The sequence below is a fragment of the Papio anubis genome, chromosome 4 (assembly GCF_008728515.1).
Source record: "Papio anubis isolate 15944 chromosome 4, Panubis1.0, whole genome shotgun sequence".
NCBI classification, from domain to species: domain Eukaryota; kingdom Metazoa; phylum Chordata; class Mammalia; order Primates; family Cercopithecidae; genus Papio; species Papio anubis.
The window spans coordinates 56,146,685-56,159,106 of record NC_044979.1 but is presented as its reverse complement, the minus strand read 5'-3'; the positions used below and the strand labels follow the sequence as shown (position 1 = coordinate 56,159,106).

Sequence of the window (12,422 nt, the reverse complement as noted above, 5' to 3'; positions counted from 1 at the left end):
GGTGAAAGGAAGAATGAGAAACACAAGGGAATATCAACACTCAGAGTCAGAGATACTATGAAAATATGAAATTCCACAGCAGGGTCTTTCGAGCCTCCAACTCTGCAAACTTCCTGACCTGAAGCCAGCTCCATCTGCTGTGTACACGCCTTGCACACTTGCACCTCTGGCACTGTCCTCTCACGAACGGCTGTCTGTTGTCTTTCTGGACCTAATCGCCCTTCTCTGTAGTAGCCCTTCCCCCTCACTCACAGGCTTACTGAAGCAAAGGCAAGAATAGAAAACAAAGCATATTTTCCATAGCTAGATCTCTCTGGGGAACATGGCTGAATATTTAGTTTGGTCTCCAAATCTGTTTATTTCCCCAGTACTCTTAGGGAATTAAAATTTTCTAGGCAAGACAATGGCAGAGAAGTTGATATAAACATGCGTACACCCCTTAGTTTCCTGTCAAAACATCAGAGTTGGCATGCCCATCTCTGGTTTTGAAGAGCAGCGGATAAACTCCATTTCAGTAAAAGGGTTTGGCAATATCAGTGTATAAACCACTTTCCTCAATGTAGCATTTGAGAGAGTATTTACTCCCTCATTGAAACTTCATAGGAACATGGCATTTCTCCAAGGGTCCTTATCATCAAGGGCCTGTCTTAGGCTAACCAGCTACTTTGGAATAATGCTTTTATAATTATGAATAGATATAAGGTATGTTTACTTAATATAGTGTGCTGTATATTCTCTACTTTTTTCAATTTGCATAATAGCTTATTGGTCAGAAGATTTGTAGACTTTGGGATCATCCTATGAGTTCTAACATCATTTCACGGAACCACGTGACGCGACTGCTTCAGAACTATAAGAAACAGGTGAGTTTCTCTGAAAGCACAGTCAACTAAATGTTTTTAGGATCCTGTTTGCCCGTGACAACATATCTATATGGACAGCAATTATAGTTCTTATCACTTTATTTTAAAATTGTGCTTATTGTGGGGAACCAACTTACACCCGAAGTGGTTTCCCTTTTAGCCTCGGAATTCTATGATTGACAAGTCATCGGTCAGTGTAGAATTTCTGCCTCTGAACTACTTCATTGAAATTCTGACAGATATAGAGTCCTCCAATCAAGGTAATTTACTCCCTGTTCTCAGGGTCTTTCCACTTTTCCCTTGACACATCAGTCCTTCCCTATTCACATCTGTGAACTGTTTTCTTTCCAAAATCCTTTTACATACAAGTAGGCCCTTATAGCAGTTGGTTTACATTAGCAGTACACAATTTACTACCTAGAGTAAATTACCAAATAATCACCTCTGAAGTTTTAAAAGAGTCAAGAGGTTTAAAGCCCATTTGGTTGATGCAAATGTTCTTGGTGCTGAAGTTTAATAAAATTTAAAAACACATTCTCAAAAAAATCATTTTACTAAAATATAATTATGATTTTAATGAGCTGTGAGCACAAAGTTATAAATGTTTCATGGCCCCATAGTAACTCTTTTTCCCTGCCCCCTCCCCATGTTTTTCCAGCCCTGTATCCTTTTGAAGGACATGACAATGTGGATGCAGAATTTGTAGAGGAAGCAGCTCTGAAACACACCACAATGCTTTTAGGCTTATGAAAAAGAAAACGCAATTGGATCTGCTGCTGCCATTTTAATCTTGCTCATTAACCTTCCTCCTGTTGAGAATACTTTAGCAATATTTAAAATTGGTAACAAAACTAAGAAATTGTTCAGCCATTTGAGTTTCAGGTTGGTACACGTTCAGACAGAACTATAACTGCTGTATCACATTCCAATTTTGAATAGCCAGTGAGCAATCAAGTGTAGAGAAATGATAAATGGTCTAAGAAGGCATACAGTGGCATAAACTATGCTCTTCCTAGTAGCTTAATAGGCCACAAGCTAGTTGCACTCTGAAATAAAATATGCTTTAAAAATGTAGGGAACAGTGCTTAGAAAAGCAAAAACGAGGTGTGTCATTGAAATAACAGGAAGAAAATTAAATGTTATGTAAGAACACTATTTGGAAAGAGGTTCCTTTTAAAAACTGAGTTTGTACTAAATCAGATTTGCCATGTCCAGCACAGAATAATTTGTACTTAGTATTTACAGCAGGGTTTGTCTTTGTGAATTCAGATGAAATGTATTTAATTTTTTTATATTTATAAAACGTTGATTTAGGAATATTTTGTCATTAAAAAACCTGAAAACAAAGTTTTGGCCTGACTTTCCCTGTTGTTTGAATGTAGCCTTTTTATTGAAGCCAAGAATCATGAGTCTATGAACTTTTTTTTTTCAAAGGCCACCATGTGACACCTAACTCATTCTACCATTTCCTTTTTTCACTTTTCTATAGTGATTTCATTCTAACCCACAAATACAGTTGCAGCCCAAGGTCAGCCCACAACCCTTTGCTTTTCTGTCTTCAGACTGAACTTGAGACTTTAATGATTGTAAATATCATTAGCTGGTATGATCATTCAACTTCCTGTCTAAAATAATTTTGTTCTAAAAATTGTCCTCTCTTATAGAATTACCCTTTTTGGTCAAATACTTCATGGTCACCAATGACTAGGCTCAAAATCTTGGAGCCTAGTCAATGCAATGCTGATTCTTTCTCTTGATAAGGTCATTATCTTTCAATCCCTGCTTTCATTCATTTCTTTGCATACCTGGATTGTTCTAGCTGCTCCCTAAGGTCTAAATTTATCTTAAATATATTTGAGAAAAACACTAGTTTGATCTGGTCACTCTGCTCATAATCTTTTAATAACTTGCCATTCATTATAGGATAAAATTCAAACTCCTTGACATGCAAAGTATCCCAAATTCCTGCCTTATACAATATGAACATTTTCTTCCAACCAGGTCAGTTCATTGGGCCTTGAACACAATTCTTGTCTTAGTTCCAAGCCTTGCTTTAGGTTATTTCGCACACCTGGATTCCCTCTCATCTGTTAAAATCTTATTCATGCTCATGAGTCAGATAAACAATTCTGTGATCCAGGCCATTGTAGCACCTGGTGGCATCTTCCTTCTGAGCCAGTATCATGCATTGTAATATTTAAGTATCCCTCCCTTTGTGATGTTATTTTTCTATTCTTAGGTTGCTCAAACTTCCTATGTGTGTATTTTTGAATCCCTAATGAGGTTACTAATTCCTACAATACAGGAACTATGTTTAAATGTGCAGTATTTCTTATTTTCAAAGGCAATTCCAAGTAATTGCTTTATGACTCACCAAGCAGGTTAGATTTAGGCTGAGAGAGATTAAATTTCTTTTAAATCTGGCAGGATTAGGACCTTGTACAGATGAATTTAGTAAAATAAAGGGATGGAATATTTCTCACTCCCAGAGTTGCAAGATAAAATTCATAACACTACCAGTATGAAATAAAGATACTTTCACCCCCTTCCCTCCAGAAACACCGCTGGCCCAGCTAAACAGTCATGCAGCGATGTCATGGGCTTGAGAAACAGCCCTGTGCCCACCCCTGGCAGACATACCCCCCAAGCCTGCTGAGCAGCTGTGTGCCCATGAACTGGACCTGAGAAATGGCCCCATTTGCTACCCCTAATAGACATGATCCCAGGCTAGCTGAGCAGCCTTGCACCCACATACTGGGCTTGAGAAGCAGCTCCATGGGCTGCTCCCAGGCTGGCTGAGCACCTATGTGCCTGTGTCCTGAGCCAGAGAAACAGTCCTGTGGACCACCCTCAGCAGACACATAGCCAGGCTAGCTGAGATGCTGTATGACCATGTCCCAGGCCTGAGAAACAGCCCTGTGAGGTGTCCCTACCAAACATGCCTCCAGGCCAGCTGAACAGCTGTGCGTCTGCATACCAGGCCTGAAAAACAGCCCCATAGGATGCTTCTCATAGGCACATGTCCTGGCCTGCCAAGCAGACTTGCACCTGTGCCCTAGGCCTGATGATAAACAGCCCTGTGGGCCACTATCAGCAAATGTGCCCCTAGGCCAGCCATGCAGCCTTGTGCCTGCATTCTGGGCGTGAGAAACAGCACCATGGGCTGCCCTTGGCAGACACGTCCCTAGGCTGAGCAACCACATGCCCATGTTCCTAGCCAAAGTAAAAGCTCCGTGGCTCCAACTCCAGCAAGCCAGACTCCAAGTTGACTGATCCACCATGTGCATGCATCTGCCCTCAACTTGAAAAATAGCCTGGTGAGCCCACCCCAGTTGCCACATACTTTCTCAATCTAGGCCACTGAGAAACATCACTAGTGTGGATTGCAGCTGAAGAAACTTTAAAGATAGCACACTAGTCTCCTTCCAGCTAGAATGAAGGCCAATGCACTCCACTGAACTGACACCCCACAACTCATTTATACAAATAAGTCTTTCCCTATGAAACCTCCATAAAATTGGAAGAGCTGACTTTTCCACCAGATGCGTAGAAATCAATGTAAGGACATATCAAACATGAAAAAGTAAAGAAACATGATACCTTCAAAGGAAAACAATAATTCTCCAGTAACAGACCCCAATTATAACAAAATATAGGAAATGCCAAAAAATCAAAATAATAATCCTAAGGAAACTCAGATTCAAGAGAATACAGATACATAATTCAACAAAATCAGGAAAACAATTCATGATTTGAATGAGAAATCCAACAAAGAACCAAACAAATCCTACAGTTGAAGGATTCAATGAATGAAAAACACAATTGAGGGCTGCAACAAGACTAAACCAAGCAGAAGAAAGAATCTCTAAACTTCAAGTATTTTGAAATAATATAGGCAGACAAAGTAAAAAGAATAAAAAGGAATGAAGAAAGCCTATAGGATTTATGGAAAACTATTAAGTGAACAAGTGATCATATTATGGGCATTCCAAAAGGAGAAGAGAAGGGAAAAGATGAGGGAAACATATGTAATGAATAGAAAACTTCACAAGTCATGAGGGAGGGGTGGACATCCAGGTCCAGGAAGCTAAAAGAACCACAAATAGATTCAAGCCAAACAAGTCATCTCCAAGGCACATTGTAGTCAAATTATCAAAAGGCAACAATAAAGAATGCTAAAAGCAGCAAGAAAAAAATGTCAAGTCACATATAAGGTAAACCCCATTAGATTAATAGCAGATTGCTCAGCATAAAACTTACAGACTAGGAGAGAGAATGGGTTGATATCATCAAAGTACTGAAAGGAAAAAAAAAAGCCAACAATATTATATCTAGAAAAGCTATCCTCCACAAATGAAGGAGAAATAAAATGTTTCACAGACAAACTAAAACTAAGGACATCTATCACCACTAGACAGGCCTTACATGAAATCCCATAAGAAATACTCAAGGGAGTCTTACATCTGGAAGTGAAAAGACAATCATCATCCTCATGAAAATATGTGAAACTGGCTGGACATGGTTGCTCACACCTGTAATCTTAGCACTTTGAAAGCCTGAGGTGGGGAGGATCGCTTGAAGCCACAAGTTCAAGGCTGGCCTGCAAAACATAGTGAGACTCTGTCTCTACAGAAAAAAAAAAAAAAAAATTAAAAACATGCAAAACTGGCAAACTCATCCGTAGAGCCAATACACAACAATAAAGGGCTCAAACCTTATCACTACAGAAAACCATCTACCCACAAAAGTAAATAAGAGGAAGGGACAAAGAATAAATAAAACAACCAGAAAACAATCAATAAAATGACAGGAGTAAGTCCTCACCTGTCAATAATAACCTAAAATGTAAATGGATTAAATCCCCCATTTAAAATATGTAGACTCAGTGGGTGGATCATGGCAGATGGGATGCAGGACTAGATTGCAGCTCCAGAAGAGAAGCATGCAGAGGCTTGCATTATGAATATTAGCTTCAGATCGACTACAAGAAGAGACCACCAATCCTGAGAGGACCCACAGATCCTCTGAAGGAAGCAGACTGCTCCTGCAGGACCTGGGAGACACCCCAAATACTGTGAGTGCCCCAATTGTGGAAGTGGGAAACGGAGACCCTCCTCTCCCAGACACACACCCCCACTGGAGAAGCTGAATGTCTGTTTGTGGGAGAAGTTCCCGACCTTACCTGGAACTGAGACAAGTTAGAGTCGTGCTGAGTGAAATACAGGGGTAGAGGAAGTAGCAGAAAGGCACTGGGAGCTCGCTGGATCCCCAAGCAGCCCATTCCTGCCTGGCACCACAGGGATCCATCAGGAGGGCGGCCAGAGGAGCAGGGGGTAAGACTCCACAGGGAGAAGGACTTCTCTAGCTGAACTTTGTAACAATTTGAACGGGGCCAGAAGCCTCCTGGCCAGAATTGGGGGAGAGTGCGAAACCGGCTTGCAGACTTCACAGGCGGGGAAAGAACTAAAGCCCTTTTCTTTTGCAGCTGGGAGGCGGAAAGCCTTGGGCAAGTTTTCAAGCCCAACTTGCCCTCCGCCTGGAAACAGACTTTGGGCTATTGTGGGTGGCACCGTGGGAGTGAGACTAGCCTTTCAGTTTGTATGGGAGCTGGGTGAGGCCTGTGACTGCTGGCTTTCCTTCACTTCCCTGACAACCTGTATGACTCAGCAGAGGCAGCCGTAATCCTCCTAGGTACACAAATCCAGTGACCTGGGAATCTCAACCGCCTCCACCACAGCAGCTGCAGCAAGACCTGCCCAAGGAGAGTCTGAGCTTAGACACACCTAGCCCCATCGCCATCTGATAGTCCTTCCCTACCCACCCTGGTAGTGGAAGGCAAAGGACATATAATCTTGGGAGTTCTAGGGCCACGGCCACCTCTGGTTCCTCTCCACACTACTATAGCTAATGCTTTCTGGAAAGTGCTATCTCTTTCTGGTGGGAGGAGGCCAACCAGCACAAAAATAGAGCATTAAGCCACCAAAGCTAAGGACCCCCATGGAGTCCACTGCACCCTATGCCACCTCCACCAGAACAGGCACTGGTAACCATGGCTAAGAGACCCATAGATGGTTCACATCACAGGACTCTGTAGACAACCCTCAATACCAGCCTGGAGCCAGGTAGATTAGCTGGGTGGCTAGACCCAAAAGAGAGACAACAATCACTGTGGTTCGGCTCACAGGAAGCCACATCCACAGGAAAGGCAGAGAGTACTACATCAAGGGAACACCCTGTGGGACAAAAAAAATTTGAACAATAGCCTTCAGCCTTAGACCTTCTCTCTGACAGAGCCTACCCAAATGAGAAGGAACCAGAAAACCAACCCTAGTAATATGACAAAACAAGACTGGTCAACACCCCCCAAAATCACATTAGTTCACCAGCAATGGATCCAGACCAAGAAGAAATACCTGATTTACCTGAAAAAGAATTCAGGAGGTTAGTTATTAAGCTAATCAGGGAAGGATCAGAGAAAGGTGAAGTCCAGTGCAAGGAAATCCAAAAAATGATACAAGAAGTGAAGGGAGAAATATTCAAAGAAATAGACAGCTTAAAGAAAAAACAAAATTCAGGAAACTTTGGACACACTTTCAGAAATGCAAAATGCTTTGGAAAGTCTCAGCAATAGAATTGAACAAGTAGAAGAAAGAAATTCAGAGCTCAAAGACAAGGTTTTCAAATTAACCCAATCCAATGAAGACAAAAAAATAAAATATGAACAAAGCCTCCAAGAAGTCTGGAATGATGTTAACCAAACTTAAGAATGATCAGTGTTCCTGAGAAAGAAGACAATTCTAAAAGCTTGGAAAACGTATTTGGGGGAATAATCGAGGAAAATTTCCCTGACCTTGCTAGAGACCTAGACAGGCAAACACAAGAAGCACAACGAACACCTGGGAAATACATCACAAAAAGATCTTTGCCTAGGCACATTGTCATCAGGTTATCCAAAGTTAAGACAAAGGAAAGAATCTTAAGAGCTGTGAGAGAGAAGCACCAGGTAACCTAGAAAGGAAAACCTATCAGATTTAACAGCAGACTTCTCAGCAGAAACCCCACAAGCTAGAAGGGATTGGCGGTCTTATCTTCAGCCTCCTCAAGCAAAACAAATATCAGCCAAGAATTTGGTATCCAGCAAACCTAAGCATCATATATGAAGGAAACATATTTTCAGACAAACAAATGCTGATCAAATTCACCATTACCAAGCCACCACTACCAGAACTGCTAAAAGGAGCTCTAAATCTTGAAACAAATCCTAGAAACACATCAAAACACAATCTCATTAAAGCATAAATCACACAAGACTTATAAAACAAAAATACAAGTTAAAAAAAATAACAAAAAAATTCCAAAAGTACACAGGCAACAAAGACCATGATACCTCACATGGTACCTCACATTTCAATACTAACATTGAATCTAAATGGCCTAAATGCTCCACTTCCTAAACATATATGCACCTAACACTGGAGCTCCCAAATTTATAAAACAATTACTAATAGGCCTAAGAAATGAGATAGACAGAAACACCATAATAGTGGGGGACTTGCAAAACTCCACTGACAGCACTTAGGGAGGTCAACAAGACAGAAGGTCAACAAAGAAACAATGCGTTTTAACTATACCCTGGAACAAATAGACTTAACAGATACATACAGAACATTTCGTCTAACAGCCACAGAATACACATTCTATTCAATAGTGCATGGAACTTTCTCCAAGATAGACCATATGATAGGCCATAAAACAAGCCTCAATACATTTAAGAAAATTTAAGTTATATCAAGCACTCTCTTAGACCACAGTGAAATAAAACTGGAAATCAGTTCCAAAAGGAACCTTCAAAACCATGCAAATACATGGAAATTAAATAACCTGCTCCTGAATGAGCATTGGGTCAAAAACAATCAACATGGAAAATAAAAAATTCTTCGAACTGAATGACAATAAATGGCACAACCTATCAAAACCTCTGGAATACACCTAAGGTATAGTAAGAGGAAAGTTCATAGCCCTAAATGCCTATATCAAAAAGTCTGAAAGAGCACAGACAATCTAAGTTCACACTTCAAAGATCTAGAGAAACAAGAACAAGCCAAACCCAAATCCAGCAGAAGAAAGGAAATAACCAAGATCAGAGCAGAACTAAACAAATTGAAACAAACAAAAATACAAAAGATAAATGAAACAAAAAGTTGTTTCTTTGAAAAGGTAAATAAAATTGATAGGCCATTAGCAAGATTAACCAAGAAAAGAAGAGAGAAAATCCAAATAACCTCACACTGAGAAACGAAAAGGAGATGTTACAACTTACACCACTGAAGTACAAAAGATCGTTCAAGGCTAATATGAACGCCTTTATGCACATAAACTAGAAAACATAGAAGAGATGGATAAATTCTTGGAAAAATACAACCTTCTTAGCTTAAATCAGGAAGAATTAGACACCCTGAACAGACCAATAACAAGCAGCAAGATGGAAACGATAGTTTAAACATTACCAACAAAAGGCCGGGCGCGGTGGCTCATGCCTGTAATCCCAGCACTTTGGGAGGCCGAGGCGGGTGGATCACTTGAGGTCAGGAGTTTGAGACCAGCCTGGCCAATGTGACAAAACCCTGTCTCTACTAAATACACAAACATTAACCAAGTGTGGTGGTGCATGCCTGTAGTCCCAGCTACTCTGGAGGCTCAGGCAGGAGAATCACTTGAACCCAGGAGACGGAAGTTGCAGTGAGCTGAGATCACACCACTGCACTCCAGCCTAGACAACAGAGTGAAACTCTGTCAAAAAAATTACCCCCACAAAAAAGTCCAGTACCAGATGGATTCACAGCAGAATTCTACCAGACATTCAGAGAAGAATTGGTACCAATCCTTTTGACACTATTCCATAGGCTAGAGAAAGAAGGAACCCTCCCTAATCCATTCTATGAAGCCAACATCGCCCTAATACCAAAACCAGGAAAAGACACAACCAAAACAGAAAACTACAGACCAATATCCTTGATGAACATAGATGCTAAAATCCTTAACAAAATACTAGCTAACTGAATCCACAAGATATCAAAAAGAGAATCCACCATAATCAAGTAGGTTTCATACCAGGGTTGCAGGGATGGTTTAACATATGCAAGCCAGTAAATGTGATAAACCACATAAACAGAATTAAAAACAAAAATTACATGATCATCTCAATAGGTGCAGAAAAAGCATTTGACAAAATCCAACATCGCTTTATGATTAATATCCTTAGCAAAATTGGCATACAAGGGACATACCTTAATGTAATAAAAGCCATCTATGACAAACCCACAGCCAACATAATACTGAATGGGGAAAAGGTGAAAGCATTCCCCCTGAGAACTGGAACAAGACAAGGATGCCCACTCTCACCACTCCTCTTCAACACAGTACTGGAAGTCCTAGCCAGAGCAATCAGGCAAAAGAAATAAAGGATATCCAAATCGATAAAGAGGTAGTCAAATTGTCCCTGTTTGCTGACAATATGATTGTTTACCTTGAAAACCCTAAAGACTCCTCCAGAAAGCTCCTAGAACTGATAAAAGAATTCAGCAAAGTTTCCAGATACAAGATTAATGTACACAAATCAGTAACTCTTCTATACACCAATGGTGACCCAGCTGAGAATCAAATTGAGAACTCAATCCCTTTTATAATAGCTGCAAAAAAAAAAAAAACCAAAAACGTAGGAATATACCTAACAAAGGAGTCGAAAGACCTCTACAAGGAAAACTGTAAAACACTGCTGAAAGAAATCATAGACAATACAAACAAATGGAAACACATCCCATGCTCATGGATGGGTAGAATCAATATTGTGAAAATGACCATACTGCCAAAAGCAATCCACAAATTCAATGCAATCCCCATCAAAAAACTACCATCATTGTTCACAGACTTAGAAAAGACAATTCTAAAATTCATCTAGAACCAAAAAAGAGCCCGCATAGCCAAAGCAAGACTAAGCAAAAAGAGCAAATCCGAAGGCATCATATTACCTGATTTCAAACTATATTATAAGGCCATAGTCACCAAAACACCATGGTACTGGCATAAAAATAGGCACATAGACCAATAGAACAGAACAGAGATCACAGAAATAAACCCAAATACTTACAGCTAACTGATCTTTGATAAAGCAAACAAAAACAAAGTGGGGAAAGGACACCCTTTTCAACAAATAGTGCTGGAATAATTGGCTAGCCACATGTAGGAGAATAAAAGTGGATCTTCATTTCTCACCTTATACAAAAATCAACTCAAAGTGGATTAAGGACTTAAGACCTGAAACTATAAAAATTCTAAAACATAACATTGGAAAAACACTTCTAGACATTGGCTTAGGCAAGGATTTCATGACCAAAACCCCAAAAGAAAATGCAATAAAATCAAAGATAAATAACTGGGACCTAATTAAACTAAAGAGCTTTTGCACAGCAAAAGGAACAGTCAGCAGAGTAAACAGACAACCCACAGAGTGGGAGAAAATCTTCACAATCTATACATCTGACAAAGGACTAATAACCAGAATCTACAACAAACTCAAATCAGTAAGAAAAAAAAATCCCATCAAAAAGCAGGCTAAGGACATGAACAGACAATTCTCAAAAGAAGATATACAAGTGGCCAACAAACATATGAAAAAATGCTCAACATCACTAATAATCAGAGAAATCCAAATCAAAACCACAATGCGATACCACCTTACTGCTGAAAGAATGGCCATAATCAAAAAAAGAAAAAAACAGTAGATGCTGGCATGGATTCGGCGATCAGGGAATCCCACTTACACTGCTGGTGGGAATGTAAACTAGTACAACCACTATGGAAAACAGTGTGGAGATTCCTTAAAGAATTAAAAGCAAAACTACCATTTGATCCAACAATCACACTACTGGGTATCTATGTAGAGGAAACAAAGTCATTATTCGAAAAAGATACTTGCACATGCATTTTTATAGCAGCACAATTCACAATGGCAAAATCATGGAACCAACCCAAATGCCCATCAATCAATGAGTGGATAAAGAAACTGTGATACATATATATAGACACACACACACACACACACACACACGGAATACTACTCAGTCATAAAAGGGAATGAATTAACAGCATTTGCAATGACCTGGATGAGACTTGAGACTATTATTCTAAGTGAAGTTACTCAGGAATGGAAAACCAAACATCACATGTTCTCAATGATATGTGGGAGCTAAGCTATGAGGACACAAAGGCATAAGAATGATACAATGGACTTAGGTGACTTCGGGGGGGAAGTGGGAGGGGACAAGGAATAAAAGTCAACATATATGGTGCAGTGTATACTGCTTGGGTGATGGATGCACCAGGATCTCACAAATCACCACTAAAGAACTTATTCCTATAACCAAATACCATTTGTAACCCAATAACTTATGGAAAAATTAAATAAAATTATACTTAAAAAATAAATTATATCGAGTGGCTGATGGGATTAAAGAAAACTAAGACCTCACTGTATGCTGCCTACAAGAAACTCACCTCACT

The 12,422-nt window shown here is 39.9% G+C and overlaps 1 protein-coding gene and 1 long non-coding RNA gene across 9 annotated transcripts in view; one reads left to right on the top strand and one right to left on the bottom strand.

Annotated features, from left to right (window-relative positions):
• Positions 1-5,512, top strand: part of GSAP (gamma-secretase activating protein) — a 108,991-nt gene extending 103,479 nt beyond the window's left edge. For 4 of the 8 annotated variants that reach the window (XM_031665951.1, XM_031665949.1, XM_021935312.2 and 1 more), the window contains 3 exons: positions 762-863; positions 1,024-1,123; positions 1,522-2,211. In XM_031665951.1, the coding sequence (XP_031521811.1) occupies positions 762-863; positions 1,024-1,123; positions 1,522-1,613 (294 nt within the window). In that variant the 3' untranslated portion in view covers positions 1,614-2,211. Of the gene's footprint in view, positions 1-761; positions 864-1,023; positions 1,124-1,521 lie in introns of those variants that run through there. The other 4 variants (XM_021935314.2, XM_021935315.2, XM_021935317.2 and 1 more) reach the window with 4 other exon arrangements.
• The window catches only part of LOC108585115, a 46,852-nt gene extending 39,873 nt beyond the window's left edge, over positions 1-6,979 (bottom strand). The window contains exon 1 of the long non-coding RNA XR_001901086.3: positions 6,046-6,979. This is a non-coding gene — a long non-coding RNA (uncharacterized LOC108585115). The remainder of the gene's footprint in view (positions 1-6,045) is intronic.
• Between the last annotated feature and the right edge of the window lie 5,443 nt (positions 6,980-12,422).